Source organism: Balearica regulorum, chromosome 5, assembly GCF_011004875.1.
Source record: "Balearica regulorum gibbericeps isolate bBalReg1 chromosome 5, bBalReg1.pri, whole genome shotgun sequence".
Lineage (NCBI taxonomy): Eukaryota > Metazoa > Chordata > Aves > Gruiformes > Gruidae > Balearica > Balearica regulorum.
In genome coordinates this window covers 20,354,704-20,372,246 of record NC_046188.1, presented here as the reverse complement: position 1 = coordinate 20,372,246, position 17,543 = coordinate 20,354,704, and the positions used below count along the sequence as shown (strand labels likewise).

The 17,543-nt window shown below is 35.2% G+C and overlaps 1 protein-coding gene across 3 annotated transcripts in view; it reads right to left on the bottom strand.

Annotated features, from left to right (window-relative positions):
- Nucleotides 1-218: 218 nt before the first annotated feature.
- The window catches only part of GALC (galactosylceramidase), a 39,660-nt gene continuing 22,335 nt past the window's right edge, over nt 219-17,543 (bottom strand). For all 3 annotated transcript variants that reach the window (XM_075753752.1, XM_075753750.1, XM_075753751.1), the window contains 10 exons: nt 14,984-15,139; nt 12,759-12,883; nt 11,684-11,811; nt 11,162-11,251; nt 9,737-9,826; nt 9,282-9,426; nt 8,570-8,750; nt 6,040-6,203; nt 4,262-4,338; nt 219-3,172 (listed from right to left, as the gene is read on the bottom strand). In XM_075753752.1, coding sequence (XP_075609867.1) covers nt 3,029-3,172; nt 4,262-4,338; nt 6,040-6,203; nt 8,570-8,750; nt 9,282-9,426; nt 9,737-9,826; nt 11,162-11,251; nt 11,684-11,811; nt 12,759-12,883; nt 14,984-15,139 — 1,300 coding nt within the window. In that variant the 3' untranslated portion in view covers nt 219-3,028. The remainder of the gene's footprint in view (nt 3,173-4,261; nt 4,339-6,039; nt 6,204-8,569; nt 8,751-9,281; nt 9,427-9,736; nt 9,827-11,161; nt 11,252-11,683; nt 11,812-12,758; nt 12,884-14,983; nt 15,140-17,543) is intronic.

Below are 17,543 nucleotides of genomic sequence, written 5' to 3'. Positions count from 1 at the left end.
GAAGCTAGATTCCCAAGGATGTTCAAAGTAAAGAAGCCTCATTTAAGCTTTAAAAGTACATCCGTACAGCACTGTCTCCCTCCATACCTAGAAAAAGACTTTCAGCTAAATCTCACAAGACCTTAGTACTCAGCAGTTTTGCATGACTGGCCCTCAAATACAATTTAATTCCCTTAACTAAATGGGGAAAGGAAAAAAAAAAACACAAAACCCACACAGAAAGAAGCAAAATGTATATTGAGCGCTATAAAAAAAATCATTTTATCAACAGCACAAGTACTAATGCATATAGATTTTGAGATATTTGTTAATGAGGACTGTTTGGCTATTCAGATCATCAGAAAAACTCTTCCAACCCAATTAAGCTAATGCCAAGCATATTTATCAGGAATCACAATGGAAAAACTGTCAAACTGTCAGCTTTCTTACTGGAGAAAACCAAGATCCGTTTACAGAAGCATTGTGCACAAATAAAGAGGTTTTAAGTGGTTTATTTGTCCATTTGGAATGATTAGTCTTTATAAGCAACAACATAAATCCACCCCTCATGAACGACCTGACAGCTCGTTATTGCCAAACACATTACAGCCTGCTGAAGGGTGAAGAATTACAGACATATAAAGATTAATAACATATCACCATTAAATCACTTACTCTGTTCATAAGAGTTTAATCCTCTAACATTATAAATTAAGATTAGAAAAAAAATCAACACTTCCAGTGATAAAATACATTGTGTTTAGTACACAATATAAACAGTACAGTTTCTTACACTAGTGCATTAAAAAGTTAAAAAAAAAAAAAAGACATCTCCTTTGGAATAACTGCATCATTGCTGATCGCTCTCTTACACAAACACTGCTTGCAGCCATACAAGGAAGTCTCCAAGAAGCATACTGCCAGGAAAATCCATCACAGCTAAAATAAGTTTATTCTGAGAACCACTTCTCCGATACTCATATTACTTGAATACGAGGACCTAAAATTAGATTCCTTCACATCTGGAGTTACCAGTAACATCCCTTCTGAAATCAAGCAAGTAGTGAACAGATTTGCATCCATACTTCAACCATCAAATGAAGCTGAAGTGGAAAAATGGCTTTCATTTTTCACCCAGTTAAGTAAATAGTTACTTAATATTTGGAAGCCTTCTATAACAGTTTTAAAGTTTAGTGGTTTGGATCATTTTTCAAGGTAACTAGCATGTGTGAAACTTGCACATATGAATGATTCATAACCAAATCAATAGCAGTACCAGTATAATAGCTAAAAGATAAAACATTTTTAATTATCAGAGATAGAATTTTGAGATCTCTTCTCTAAACACTAATTTGGAAGATAACCTTTATAAAAATGTTCCAGTAATGATTTGTATTACATTAACTCTATATTAGATGACAACTTCGAAGACTGAAGTTAACACTTAATGGCATCAGACTTCAAAATAAAGTGGATCAGAATAATAATCTATATAAATAAAAGTATACTGCAAATCTATTTCTCAACATAAGATATTGCCTGCTACAGATAACCTCATACAGCTATTAGTACCCTTATCAAGTCTGTGGAACTACCTGCTTGTCAATTAATAGGACGTGAATGTGAAAAGTAGACGGACATAGGAGGCATGTTTTATTTTTGCAATAGACATCATCTGCATTCAAATTGACCAACAGCAAACGAGAAAAATTCAGAAGCCAACTGAATTTGGAATGTGTGTGATGAAAATCCCATTTAGTACCTCATTATATGCTCAATGATTTTTTTTTTTTTTTGTAGCACAGTAACTTGGAAAAAAATATTAATGAAGCAACAACAGAATCCCTCCTTTCCCAAGGATCTGAAATACCATCTGAATTTTACTCCGTGATGCCTAGGAAAAGTGTCAATACCACTGCCTGGCACACTAAACAATTTGTCTGTGTCCATCTGCTGTCATTTACCTTACAAATAGATCACAAGCTCTTAAGGGCTAAGACTATTTTTTTTAAAAAATTTATTTTATACCAAGACATGATAGTATCCATACCTCCTCTGTGCTACAGCAATGTAATAAGCTAAATAACATTGTTATGCTTTAATTATTTTCTACTCTAAGCTTTAGATATATCAAAAGTGAGAGATGGTTGACCAAGTTTCTAGGAACGGAAGGCCAGTCTTTCCACATGTGACCTAACATGAAAGTAAGCACACTGCTTGCCAGCATCCAGAATGCAATTTTTTTATTCTTTGCACCATGTGAAAAAAAACCTGCAAGGCTATCATTAATAAACTGCAAGTTATGGTATCTTTTCATCCATTTCAACCCTTTCATTGGAAAGAGGAGGTAGTTTAGAAGGCACATCCTGCACTGCCTGATCAACCAAAAGGTACATTTCCATTCCACTGAAAACATGCTCTATTTTAAGGCTGGCAATGAAAGTTGGAAGAAGTAATCAGGAAGAAGTAATCAAATGCACTTGGAGTAATACAATGTCTAGCCTCAGAACGTAGCAGAAAAACAGACAAAATATATATTTTTTTTTTACTATATAAAAACTAGGTACTTCATCCAAATGAAATTTGAGAATGACAGACCTACAATAGTATGGGGCCACTGGCTCATAAGGCTTACTGGCATTTCATTCTTTCTTTCAGAGTGAAAGGAATGGACACAATCATGTTAGTGTTAAAAATGCAGCTTGAGATGCCTCTGTTTTCTGTTAACTTCTAAAGTTATCTTAAAAGTGAGCTGGGAAGTTAAGATCTTGTTATTAAATGAGATTGAAATCCATGATTTTGTTTTCATCATTACCTTGAAGTAAAATTTACCCCCAAAAAATTGCAGGGCAAAAATCCCATGGCAACCAGGGGATAAAGTTACAGTCATGTTGATATCTACTCAAGTAAACCTTTAACAAATAAGGACAGAATTCAGATTCCTTGCCAACAGATCAATCTCAGCATAGCACTAAGTTGTCCTCAAAGTTTGAACTGGCTCTTATTCAGAGTAATATGAGAACCGGGGGCTCCAAATGCAAAAGCCACCTCAGCTAGCTTCAACATGAAAGTTGTCAAACTGTGCAAACTCAAACGAACGAGTTCCAATAGCAGCCCAGCCATTACTTGGTTTAGAAATGGTGACATTCTCCCAGAGTGGATAACCATTTAACAGTCCTGAGGCAGAAGTGCCCTGTCAAAAAAAGGCAAAAGTTAACTTCGTAAATTCCAGTGATTGTGTTGACACTGAGAATACTCACACGGAAAAAGAGACAAGGCAGAAAGATGTCAAGTCAGCTTTAAACTACAATTCACACATGTTCCATGCAAAGGTGCTTTAAATATTGCATGGAATCCTCCATGCCTATCAGGTCTGTGAAACAGATCTAATGCCTTTACAACACTTTTTTTTTTTTAATATATATATATTTCAAAAAGGCTCATCTTCCCCTGATTCACAGCTTTGCAAACTCAGTGCAGAATCTGAAAGATGAACTGGTTTTCCCCTTCTACTTGTGTCAGGCTCCCTCAAACAGCCCAACTGTCTTAGGGAATATGATACACCTGGCACTGATTCTGCATAATTAGGCAAAAGTAAAAAAAAAAAAAAAAAAAAAAAAGATGTATTGTAGTCTTAAAGCTGAAAGGAAGCGGGACAGCAGAACTTTCATGTATCATGTTACCATTAAAATTAATTTGTAACTTTTCCTGAAACTGTTTTTATCTTGCCAGTGTTCCATTAAACGGTATTTAGAAAAAAAAGTACTTCAGTTTACTTGTATTTCTTAATCTGAAAGACAACCGCAGACATAGGTAAAAACAAAGAATGTCTTTCAAGGAGCCAGCATGAGAATTCTTTAAAGAGGGCTCTGCATTTCTGTCATTACATCAAAAGCATATTCGGTACAAAATACTTTAACAGCATAGATGAAAGTTCGTAGCATTATCATTTTAAAATTACCACCACTGTTTTGCATTTTAAACAATTTGTGTTCACCTTCAGCACCCCACTCAGGTTAGCAAATGTCTTGGCCCATTTTACAGATGGCAATCACTGTCATAAGTGTGGGTGGACAAAAGCCAAAACTAAACTACATCCACTCCAGTGAATGCCTCAGGTACGAGCGTCCCTTTGTCTACCAGTGTGAAAGCACAAAAGACAAAAAAACAGTTTCTAACACTCACTAACATTTTTAGGATGAGTGAAAGACTCAGTGCATAATTTTAAAAGGAAACCGGAAGTTTCATAACTGGTTTTCTAGCTTTTCGCCTGTATCCTTACCTGAATGTTGAGAGTAAGTGTGTGCCACGTATTATCCCGGACACCAGAGAGTCCTTTCATTAATATTTCTTCTCCAGCTGCAAAACATGCTTAAGGTGAGCAAAGTGTTACTTCACCCTTTGCTGAGACCAATAAATACCAAGCTAGCAAAAGGAAAATAATACCTATTTTTCAGAAGTGTTCAGGACTGACATCTTACCAATTTCAATGGCAGCATGGAAGGCTTAACACATAAACCTGGACTCTATATTATCAGTGCATTCTCCTGTTTTGACAGGACTGTTTCTCCACTGAAATCTCCAATGCTCTTGGGACTTTGACTAAGATAAGGAGTTCCTCTATTGAGAGTATAGGTTCATGAAGCATGACAGCAGCTATTGCTCTGGTTGTTCTATAGATCTCCTTGGTTATGTATTGGAACTTTTTTAACTCAGAGGCTTTGAGTTGCTACCTCATCACATTGCTTAGTTCTAGTCAAAATTTAAGCTAAGCAAAATTGGGTGTGACTGACACCTGGATGGATGACCAGAAAAAAATTAAGTGCTACGAGTAGAATCTTCAATTATTCAGTAGACAGTTTTAGCTGCAAGTTAATTTAGCATTCAGGTTCCCTTCTAGAAAAATATAAGGATCGCTGAAAACAGCTATACAGAAAAAAATTATCACATTGTGTAACAAGCGTCTCAGTCTGAAATAATGAGGTAGTTAATCAAAACCCTCTCAATTTCATCTAGAAAAAATTATTTCTGACAGCCTGAGAAAGTAATTGGGTAATGTTGTTATGTCTTATTAAATACTGGAGTCAATCCTACACATGAGTATGTTTTTACATACAGCTGAAAACTTAAGTTGTTATGGAGTCAGACATCGCAAAGTTTCCCTAGGGAGCACTAGTATGTTAAAAGAAGCTAATGTAAAGCCTTCTTTATGCTACCCATCCATGATAAAAAAAACCCAAAAAGTAACACACACACACACACACAAAAAAAAAAAAGAGGAGAAATGAGAAACTACAGCTACCAAATAGAAGACAAGACTGTTTTTAAGGTCCAGTACAGTGTGAAATAGGTCATTACAGGCTGTCTTCATATCAGATATACTGTAGATCTAGAAGTTGCATTTGACTCATCAACTATTGAAAATTTTAATTTATACTTGTGAAGTGATAGAAAATGCATTTAAATAACAAAATCTGCCACTATTTCAAAGCAAATTAAAAAGAACTTTTAGTTATTGATGAAGTATTATGACATACACTCTCTCATGTGCCTGTCAAGTGCTTTATAGATGAACACATATGAATGTTAGCCTCACAAGTAGAATATACTCTCACTCCACTGAGCTAGGCTAACAGCAGAATGCATAATTTGTGGAAACTCATCATCATCACCAAATCAGATGCATGTACATTGACTTGCACTGCATTTCAAGTAGGATTTTCCTTCTAGGTGTAGTATAAGAATACAGATCAAACCTTTCTGTAATTAATACTATTAATATCAGAGTATTTATGAAAAGCAAATTTACTTTTGCTAGTGTAAAATAGGTTTTGTTAACAGAAAAAAAAATATTGCAAAAAGCTGAGACTGGGAAGTGGACCAGCCAGTAACCTTCAGATGCTCTCTTCACATACAAGATGTGGCCATCATTAAGGCACAATGGGTTAAATTCACAGTGATGACAACTGAATTACAAAATCTGACTGTTAGTCATTTTTATTAAGGTATCAAAATGATGCATCCATATGTCAGCATCCACTTTAGAAAAGAGCTGCTTACCGAGGTCACCAGTGACTCTGTAGGTGCCATCTGCAAAAACCCAGAAGAAAACTCCTTTGGTACGTCGAACATATATCCCACCATTGTCAACTCTTCCTGCAATAAACACGCCCCCATCACGTTGTTTTTCTATGTAGATGTCACAAGTGACTGTCATGTTCATCCTATAAGAGGAGTTTAATGTTTTAACAAGCAAGGAACCAATTTTTTTGAGTAGGCAGTAGGTAGAAGAATACCTCCTATGTAATCCAGCAATCTTTTTGAGGAACGATTTAGTAATCCTAATTGTGACCTACAGGTGTGAGATGCACAGGACTTGTCTAGACTGGTTGTTTCCTACCTGTGAGTCCATAGATTTTCTTAGGAAGGGCAATTCTTCTCAGAAGCCAACAACAAAGTGTATTATCAGCAACTTTCAATTAAATAATTAAGAAACAACAAAAAAAAAAAAAAAACCCACACCACCAAAAAACTGCCACGCAGAAGGTTTGCATCTCCACAGAAAAAGTGTCAGGTCTACAAAATGAAAAGTTGCTTTTAGATAAATAAATCAAATCCAAGATTCAAGGTCATAGCACCACATCTGCTAAAATTTGATTTTCATTTTGTCTAGGATTTTTAATACAGACCAAGCCTTAAGTAATACAGATCTCTCGCCCAAAAGCCAAAACAAACTTTTTTAAACAAAATGTTCAAATAGGTTGAAATGATTTGATTTTCCTAAGGTGATACTTCAGCTCAACAGTAAAGCACCATGTTATACATATAGTGAGAGCTGTAAAGGAATAAAGCAAAGGAATACCCGAACAATCAAATGGCACCTAGAAAATTTACGCAGCTTATCCTGCCCCAAAGCTGCACTACGTGCCTCAACAAGAAAAATTAAAAACATTCTTTATTCTATTAATGTACATGCAAATTAAAAATCTACATCCCATGTATGAAAGGACTTGCAATATGGATACAGCCACAAGGCCACATATTTAGGAAGTTTCTAATTATTTATAATTATTTACAGAATGTGAAGAGACTATGACATAAGCTCAGCTGATAACTAAATCATAAAGAATATTTATTTTAGCAACTCTTCTCCCCACCTCTTACATAATAGTAAGAGCAACTTAAGATTTCATTCTAATGTAACGCTATTAGAAGTATCAGATTCTTGGATACATATCCATTACACAAACAAGATTTCTTTCTTACCTCCCTATATATTAAAGAGGAGACCCCCACATCTTGTTTAAGCTATTATAAAGAGATTGGAAGCAATGTAGAATGAGTTAAATAGTATTTTCAGGATATAGCTAGATTCAATAAAACCATCGGAGCAAACCACTAACAAATTCAGGAGTAGAAACAAAAAACACAAGATTAATATCCAAACTAAACCCAACTAAATCATCCTGAATTGTAGGGGGAATATGAGACTTTGCTTAACAGAGGGCTGCAGAAAAAAAACATTAGGTAGCTGGAGGCTGTTCTTCAGTTATAAGATGGTGGTATTCTTCCAGGCTTCAGAGCAAAGTGATTCAATCACTTGTCCAGGCCAGAAATTAGAAGCATAAAGCATGTTCTGAAAAAGCATTTGGGGGATCAATGATCCAATCAAAGTGAAAAAAACCTGACAGAATGGCTATTTTAAAGAACATACAAAAGAATTTAAGCTAGACTTCCAAATAGAAGTTTTAAGCATAAAGTCTATTATTACTTACTATTACTAAATCAATTAGTTAACAGGCTCTTTCCCAAATGCTTTTTAATTTTAAATAAACGTTATGCTAAAATATGGTACTTGATTCCAAATTACCATCATTATAGCTCCTAGAAAGAATTGCAATCGTAACTATACTCTTATCAAATGAGTAAATCTCAGTTACATTTACCCAGAAGTAAACTGGTTTAAGTTATAGTTGACTCAAATCCACACAATTCTAGGAAATGCTCAGAAGATGGCAGTCTGCAACAAATATAACTGAATTAACTCCCAGACTATTTCATTGATATGACATTAATCAAATCACAAACAATCAAGCAAGACAACTCAAAATTAAGTAATTTAAACTGAATCGATATTTTTCTCCCATTTAAAAATACATTGAAACTCAGTGCACACTTCGAATTAGGATTTTGACTTGGTCTTTCCAATATGCTAACGCAGATCTATTAACTTGAAAAATCAACTTGAACAGATATGCCCAGCAGGACATTAGGAAAAAAAATTAAATTCCAAGACAGTGCAGCAGTGAGCCAAGCTACCAAGAGATGTGGTGGACTCTCCATCCTTGGATGTCTTTAAGACTCATTTGGACAAAGACACAGTTGATATCTTAGAGTTGGCAATTGCCCTCAGCAGGGCTCAATGACTTCTGGAAGTCCCTTTAAGTCATTTCTACATGTCTACAGAGAGTCTGAATGCAAAAGCCCTCTGTCCAAAAGAAATGAGGCTTGAGACAGATTAACTGACCATAACTCACACTGACAAGGAGGACGTTTCCCCAGATGTTGCTAGAAAATAGTATTTACATACCATTGAAAATTTCCTATGAGACTGATGGTCTGATCTGCATCAGAAGCCCAAGTGATGGGTTGCTGAACCACCACCTGGCGGAGTGTGAACACATGATCTCCTGGGTCAGAAGCATTTATGAAGTATTCAAATACACCTGTCTGATCTGCAAAATTTGGGGCTTCACTGAAAGGTGGGTTCCCTGTTCAGAAAATAAAATATATATATCAACACCAAAACATTATTTTTCTTTTGTGTACTCTTGTTTTCAGGAATTTCTTCTGAAAATATTCTCCAGAATTTTGACTTAATCTATCAGATCACAGTCTCCAAAACTGAAGTTTTGGGAGTTGGAAGGTGATTTTAGTTTTGGTTTTGTTTTTAAGCAGATGCCAGTTTTTGAAAACACATGAACAAAGTAAATTACCTTCTTCTCTATCTTCCTTCCAAAAACTAGTTAACTACAGTTATGAGCTATATCATTTCCATCAAGAATTTTAAAACCATTAGTGATCACCAAGTTAAGACACAGAATTCAATAAACCTCATTGCAAGCGAAGTATACAGGTGTAAGTTGTTGGAGAAGCAGGTATAAATAAACAGAAATAAAACACACATTCAGACTACTTCATGTTACTTACATTAGAGGACTCAAATAATTGTTATTGTCTTTCTACATTAAGACTATATCTATGTGTGAATTAAGTTTCTGGATAAGAGAATTCTGACTTACGAATATTGAAATCATCTTTGTAATTTGAAGGAAAGGGTTGAGGTGGTGGAGGCTCTGAGCAACCACATTTCTGCCCTGTCTTGAGTGTTGTTAAAGTGTAGACTTCATCCACGTTTAGATCTAAAGAAAAACTTCCCTTCCACACCTGGAATTAAAGAAAACTCAAGCTGGAAAAAAAAATCAAACAACTAAATAATAAAATACCCAAGTTACTGAATTAGAGAAGATTCTCTAAAGTCCTGTTTTAAGGCAAAAATCTTGTTGTCTTGCCTCAGCATTTAATATCTCCGAGCTATTCTAAAAACCCCTTTCCCCCAAACTCTTTATTACCTCCCAGGTAAGCCTGTACGCAGCTAGTAAAATTGTAGTCAAATGGAGCTAATAAAACATGCTTTAGTAAAGGGGGAAGAAACACCTGAAACTACAGAGAGACTAATTAAAATTGATTGACTTACCTTTACAGGATGGAGTTGCTCAAAAAGACTAGAGTTTCCAGATTCAAAACCAAGTCTAGAATGCCACACTTGAAGTGTTTCCACCATATACTACAACGAAACACAACAGAAAATTAAAACAAAAACAAACCAAACAAAAAAGCCACCTCCTTGAATATTCACTGTGAGAAATATCAGTCCTCTAAGGGTATCTAATTTTTGTTATTTTAAAGCTGCTGATCACATTAGAGGCCACCACTCTATTCAGCTAGCCATTACATATGGCTTATCTTTTTACAGATTATGTGTCAATAAGCCATTGTCCCATCATGCAGTAATGTTGATTATAGAGACAGAAAGCATTGCAATCAAACATGCAGTCTTTAGCTTCTCTACTAACAACAATTGTATCCCTTTGATACAAGCTCTCTGGCTAGGAGCAACCAGGCTGAAATAATCTCTGCTAATTTTGCTTTAATGGGACCTTTAGTTCAGTTGCTGGTTCTTTGATACTGAATTTTGAGCAAAGTACTTCGCTTACAGATCTCCAAAATTCTGCAATACTATGGCATACCAACTACAGATTAGTTGATTAGTTACAGATTTTAATCCTATCCAATCCCTACAATTGTTTTTAGTTACCCAGATGAACAAAAAAGCAAGCAACCTTGAGTTTGGCGTGGATAAGCCGTTTGATACTTCCCCCAAAGGGAGCTATATATCAGAAGTGACGCTCAATTATTTTTCCTAAACAAACCATTGTCTTGCTGAAAGTATTGTCATTGTAAATGCAAGGAAATTAATGCCACCAAAAATTAAATTTCAAATAAACACTTTCAGCTTCTGAGAAGCAATCATCCAAACGAACTAACAAAGATTCACTCCAGTTTACACTGTGAAAGTATTGTTCACATTTCAGAGGGAAATTCAGTTTAGTCAGATTAAAAAAAAATACAATCCACAAACAAAAAAAAAAATAAACCATAACCAGCTGGGAGATTCTCAGAATCTCTCGTCAGAGGATGGAACAACATAACCTACAGTATACAATCAACTGCAGTCACTCCTCTAGAAAGGAGCTGATAACAACTAGAAATGCTATGGCCATGCTGGGTGGTCAAACTACCTGAGCATGTCACAGCACCTGGCCTTGGAATAAATCCAAAAGAAAAATCCAATTGCATTTCTGTTCTGGGGGATTTCTTCTTCAATATACAGATGATTAGACTGGGAGGTAATAATTCTACAAATTCAGTTATGATATTGCATCTCATGGTAAAAGCAGAACAAGAATGTTTAAGACTTTGCCGGGTGTGTAACAGCATCTAGTATTGGAGGTAAAGAACTCCAACTTCTTGCTAACCTGTGATATTGTCTTGCATGCATTTGATTATGGATAGCAATTCATTTTACAAGACTGATCAAATGTATTCAAGATCTACTTACAAATGATCCTTTGAGGTAGAAAGTTGCTCTCTGAGGTGTCACACTGAAATGAGGTAGTGGAGGCCTGATACATTGAGAGTGATTATGAGTCTGAAGAAAAAAATAAATGTAACAGAAGGAACATACATTACTGGAATGCATCACATGGTAGTGTTAAAGGCAAGTATACAGCACTAAAAAAGCAACATAGGATCAATTTGCAACTATTTATTTCACTGTTATCTTAATAACTGCAATTATACTAGCTTAATAATTTTATTTTGAATACTGCTTAAAAAAAGCCACACGATTTCATTTCCTCCCAGAGTGTGCCATCAAATTAAAGCTAATGACACATACATTGGTCTCCAGGAAGATTCAAAGTTTAGATAGAAAAAAGGACCTCTAGGGGTCTCACTAACAAAGCTACAAGCATCAAAGATCGTAATCACAGATATTGAGCTACATAAATCAAAACAGGTTCTTCATAACAAAATATTTCCTTTATCTTTTCTAGTTCATTGGAATTGCTGATGCACGTACCATAGTTTCAATGATGATGGTAAGGTTTCCTATGCCATCTGTCAGAGCTACAAAACTGCCACCTCCTTCTAAATGTCCATCCACTTGCAAGTATGACCAGCCTGGCTGAGTAAATTGCGTTGTGTGTGCTGAGACAGAACAGAACGAAAATCAGAAGAAAATAATTAAGTCTTAATAAAAAATAATAACATTTGTAGTCTGAATTAAATTTCTTTCTCATACATGCTTACACAAAAAGCACCTTGACTTTGGGAAGAAAGTAATGGAACTTCCAAAACAAATTCTACCTATACAAGAAGAAAGATTAAAGAATTCTACTAAGGCACAATTAAAAACATCAGCTCTGTGGCTGATGAAACAGTTAAAATGAAAGCAATTATTTAGACAGGACGAAAAAACTCTTACACCACTATATAAGTCAACCATGTAGATGCAATATGAGTATTCATCACAGAAGAATAAAAATGAAGGCATTTGCCTTGTTCCTCCTTTATGGCATTCCATATGCTACTCACTCTACTGAACTGTGGCAAAAAAGAGTAAAATATTACAGAAGAACTACAGAGTAGCCAATGAATTCATGTGTCCATAGACACGACGTGAACATACTCCTCTTTCCCCAAGCACAAGCAAATGCTGACTTACACAAGCCAAGAATCTCAAGTAGGACAAGAATACAGAGGTTCTTTATTCCATTTTCTCAAACTGAGAGGTATCAAATGTCTACTTAAGGATTAAAGAAAGAAAAGGGAAAGGAACTAAGAAAGCACATTAACCTTTATTGGCATGTAGATCAAAATATTTTAATAGTAACAGCTATAAAAGGCAGTAGTTTATTCATTTCTGCTGTATCTAATGGTCAAGTATTAAGATTTCCCTTGCTATTAGGCCTTTCTGCTTTCTACTGAAAGCTTTTTTTCTTCCTCTTTTTTAAAGTATTCACAAAACTTTCCACAAAAGTACTTTAATTTGGTACAAAAAATAATACACATAAAACCCACTAAATAAATAAAGGTCTCAGAAAATACAGTTATGGTCTGTTAGATGACCAAACTTTTAACTGCAAACTTTTTACCTGTAATCCAGATAGGAGCTTCTACTTTGTAGTGGCCACTCCACGGCTCCTGTGCTGTCATTAATCCACATCGACCAAAGGGTAACTGCTCATAATAACTTGCCACCAAGTTCCATGCAATGGTTCTGGAAGAAAAACAGGTTTGTTTGTTCCATTCATATGGATAGTATCAGATTAACTTAGTACAATAATTTATTCCTCTTTTCTCCAGCAAGCAATGAAAAGAAGTTTAAGGAACAAGTCTTTCCAGCTAAAGGAGAAAGAAAAAAACCACAGGAGAAGAAAAAAAAAAAAAAAAACAACCCAAAAAAAAACCCAAATCAACTTCCAGTGTTGAGAACTTCTTACAAATTGATGATACATTCTCTGGCTATATCACCATAAAAAGTTGCACATTAAAGTAAATGTGTACTGAGGGTTAAGTAAGAGGGTTACTCTATTTCTTGGGGTTTTCCCTGATTTGAAGGAGAAATAATTGTTATCAAGGTTTACAGCTTTTTGTTGAGGTGTTAGGTGGGTTTTTTTGGTTGGTTGATGCTGGTGATGGTAGTAGGATTTTTTGGGGGGAAAGGGTTTGGGGGAGCAGTTAAGTACCACTAAAGGAAATAACCTTTCCTTTATCCATATAACTAACAAACAGAAAACAACTCTAACCAGCCATCCTGCAGGAGTTGCTGCTATTTCAAGAAGCTGTCAGGACACTGACAAGGTTACTTACTTCAGGTCTTTTGATTTGGTCTTCACTGAAAATCTTTTGCTAACACTTTACATTTAAGTACCATAAGTATGGAAATACAGCTTAATAAAACAGTTATGTAGAAAGCAAAAGCTGGCATGCTGTTCTGCTATTCCATATGGATGAGTGCACAGGCCTCATTCTAAAGTCATTGCCGTAAATTATCACACTGTATATGTATTTCGGAACAGATCCTGAAATCCTACAAAAAGGTGCTCATAGAATAAACTACGCTTGAGTTGTAAACTCAACTTGCTCATATTAAACTTGTTCTGCAAAGTTTCAAACTTGGAAAAGGAATGTAGGGAACTCAAGTTCAAAGGAAACGAGTTTAGCAGAAAGATACACTGCCTTTCATCAGGAAGACTCTATTTTCAACATAAAAGCCAAGGTAACTTCAATATTGGATATATGGACTTGGAACTATTCTACAATAATTTCTAAATACAATACATAGGTCTGGCTGTTGGGTTACTACAAAATGGGGCATATATAATTACAAAAGATTTGTAAAAAAGAAAAACAATGGGAAAAGACCCCAAAGCAAGATATTAAAGCATATGAGAGTCAAGAGGCAACCAGAATGGTCAGGAATTCATGTAGAAAATCTGTTAGAAATATTCAGCTTGCAGAGAAGGAGACAGGAGATTCATACATACCAGGTGACTCAAGAAACTTCCCTTTACAAGTATCCAGGTGATTTGTGCTGTGCTTCATTTCAGTCATTTCAGACAAAAAGATTTCTCCTCATTGTTCCAAAATGAAGTTACATAAAAACTAAAAGCATTTAACAATTTTGCTACGTCTTGATGCCTACATTTTCTTTTATCAGATTTTTATTTATTTATTTAATCTTTCAGATTACTAGTTGTTGCACTGGAAACAAAGTGTGTTTTTTCTTCTCTTCTAAAACTGCGAGTTATGTAATTTCCCAGTAAATCTAACAGCTTTCTTCCACATTTCAGTTTGGAAAGAAAACGTGCAGGAAACAGTAAATATATCAAAAGACTATAACAAGTTTTATAATGGAGTCTGAGAAAGAAGCTGTATGGAAAAACTAAATAATTAAAACTGTACTTATTACTTTTAACTGAAGACAAACAACCTGATAAAGACCATAAGGAAAGTACAGATAAATTAGCTTTATTGTTATTTTCTTCCAATGTTTTTCATGTTGTTAACTCTTCTTAAGAGCATCCTCTTTTTTAACAAATATCATCAGAGTCTCAAAGGCATCTGAACTCAGCTGCATAAGACATTGGATACTGTGGAACAGTAACTCAAGAATACACTAAAACTTGTGGAACTTCTGCCCCAGAAAGAGGTAAGGAAAGTACACTTCCTACCTTACTATATTTGAATTTAGACTGACAATGGAGAGTCTCAGTTTACCTACCTATCTTACTATAGCAGATGGATGTGTTATGTAGTGCTTAAACAACTCTTACATATGAAGTCATGAAAGCCAGCAACAGCACGCAACACTTACGAGGTCATGTTTCCATTCACGTAGTTTTGGTTCAGGATACGAGCCCAGCAGCCTGCGCCCACTTCATCATTGAAAGTACTGTAATCTTCTGAAGACCACAGTTTCTTCTTAGTTAATAAGGCATTTGGCACTGTTTTTGTTCCAGGATAATGAGCCCTAAACAGTATTTTAAAAAGAAAGAGCACTTAGCACAAAAAGAAAAATCAAAGCAGGGAAGTACATACAGCAGCAATCATTCACCTCCTCCAAACTGAAAAACAAGCTTTCTTTGGAATACTAATGGCATAGAAGAAAATGGAATGACAGTACGCTATAATATTCTGTAGCTTATTGTATCTGCATGAGTAGAAGATTATTTCTTCTGATGCACACCAGCATATAAATAAACCCAGCTTTAAATATATCGTGCAATTTCTGCAGTTTGCTAAAGCAAAGCTTTATCCTGAAATTGAGCTTGAAGATTTTCATAACTGTAATGTGCTAAATAGACAAAATACATGCTACCTTGTACTATCTTAAACAAAACCATAAATAATTATAAAATCAACAGTAAGGCTAGGCATACTAGGTATTATTCTAAGAACTTAGAAAGGACCTAAACATGAACTTGGCTAATTTTGCACATCACTTTATTAAACTCAGGTTTCAAAAAGGCACGCTATTGGACTATAAAAATTACAGAGATATAAACTGAAAATAGTTGAAACATATAATGAAAGCTAATTTTCTTTCCAAGATCTTCCTTACTGTGAGGAGAGATGCTTTCTCCCAAATGAAGACTACTGATTATACTGAATCACAACATTGATTCGCTGTGTTAAATTAGTCTGACTGAAATAAAACCTTTCAAATCACTTGCAGAAAACAGGGTCACAATTTTCCTCTCACTTAGCACACTCATTATAAACACTAAATACACACACTAAACTGAAACTATCAGCATTGGAAGGTAAGCATAAATATTTCCTTTACTATTAGTCTGAAACTTGACAAATTGATAAATTTGTGACAGGGACACAAGAAATGCTATTTTTTCTAGGCTGACTGTTGGGGTGTTTTTTTCATTATCTTCCCCCTACTGAAAAATGGGCCATTTCCCAGTGTGATAGTCCTTCACATATATCTTCAGTAATGATAATATAACAGATAGTAGAGATTTTAGCTACATCCTCTGCTGTAGAGATTACTGTATATTTCCCCTTTGGCTTGGAAACACAAGTACTATCTTAATACCAAGCAAAGGTTTTTGTAATGGCATAAAGTGCATTGCTTGCAAAGACCAGGCAAAGAAGAAATAATTTGTCTTTCTACACTCCATATCCTGAAGAGCTGTTTCTTAAATATTAAGTCAACACCCCTGCCAAATACAAGCTGTATTTCACACACCAAAAAAAAAAAAAAAAAAAAAAAAGCAGAGGGTGTTAGAGAGCTTTATGTAAGACACTAAAGTGATGGAAATAAATTGGAAAAAAAATAGGGATGATAAACAGGATTAAAGTTACAGGGAGAACAAACAGGTTCTAGAGGCAGACTCCTTCAGTGTATCTTTATTGGCAGCTTTGGTCCACTTAAAAGCCCACACACTTAAAACATTCTCATTTTGTCCCATTGATGTGCAATCAGGTAAAACAGTTTCACCACCAGTTGAAATGAATCATTTTTCTCTGCTCTTAGATGCAATTTCTATTACTGTTAATGAACATAATTTACATTGTATTTGCTTTTCACTTACACTGCTGTTAACCAAGGGGATTTATTTTACTTTATTAATATCTAAATTAGTCCTTAGAAAGTAGGGCATGACTAAGGAGTGTGAAACTCCTATTCTATATGAAAACTGTTTAAAAAAAAAAAATCAGCATACTTATTTTTTAACTTTTAATAGCACTATAGAGTGGATATTTTGAAAAGAACCACCCAAATGTATAAAATAAACATTTGCTATCAGATTGCAGTGAAGGCTTTTTACACCCAGTATGTGCTGGATTCATTGAACTTTAAGTGATTCATATTTAAAGAAAACAGTAGGTGAAGCTGCACCCCTCTTTTAGACATCTTGTGCCACTCTACTGCCTCAACAACTAACTCAAGGTTTGCAGCAAAGGACAGGAGATTAGCTGTGTCCAGAACAGCATGCTCTGCTCCTTCAGTAGCGAAAACAATCTTTTTACTTCATTGGAAATGAAAACTCCTACAAAGGAGCGACTATAGTCCACTTACTCTCAAGAAATAATTGGTCCACCCAAGGACCATATTTGGAGAGACCCGAGTATCCCGATTAACATTTCAGCAAAAACCACAGACCACTAAACATCTATCCTTCTTGCTGCCTGAAAAGATGAACTGGCATAGAGTTTATACACCATTCTTGTGATGCTTCAGCAGAAGCAGTAGGATTTTGTGTTCTCTGCTCAATAGAGTAGAGAGTCAGAAACTATAAAAGAAGACCATTGCAAAGAGTGGAAAATGTGTATCATGAAAGGGGATAAAAAAAGTTATCTTGGCAGAGAAAAGGTAATGAGATGAATAGTGGCAACAGTATTACAGAAAAAGTGACACA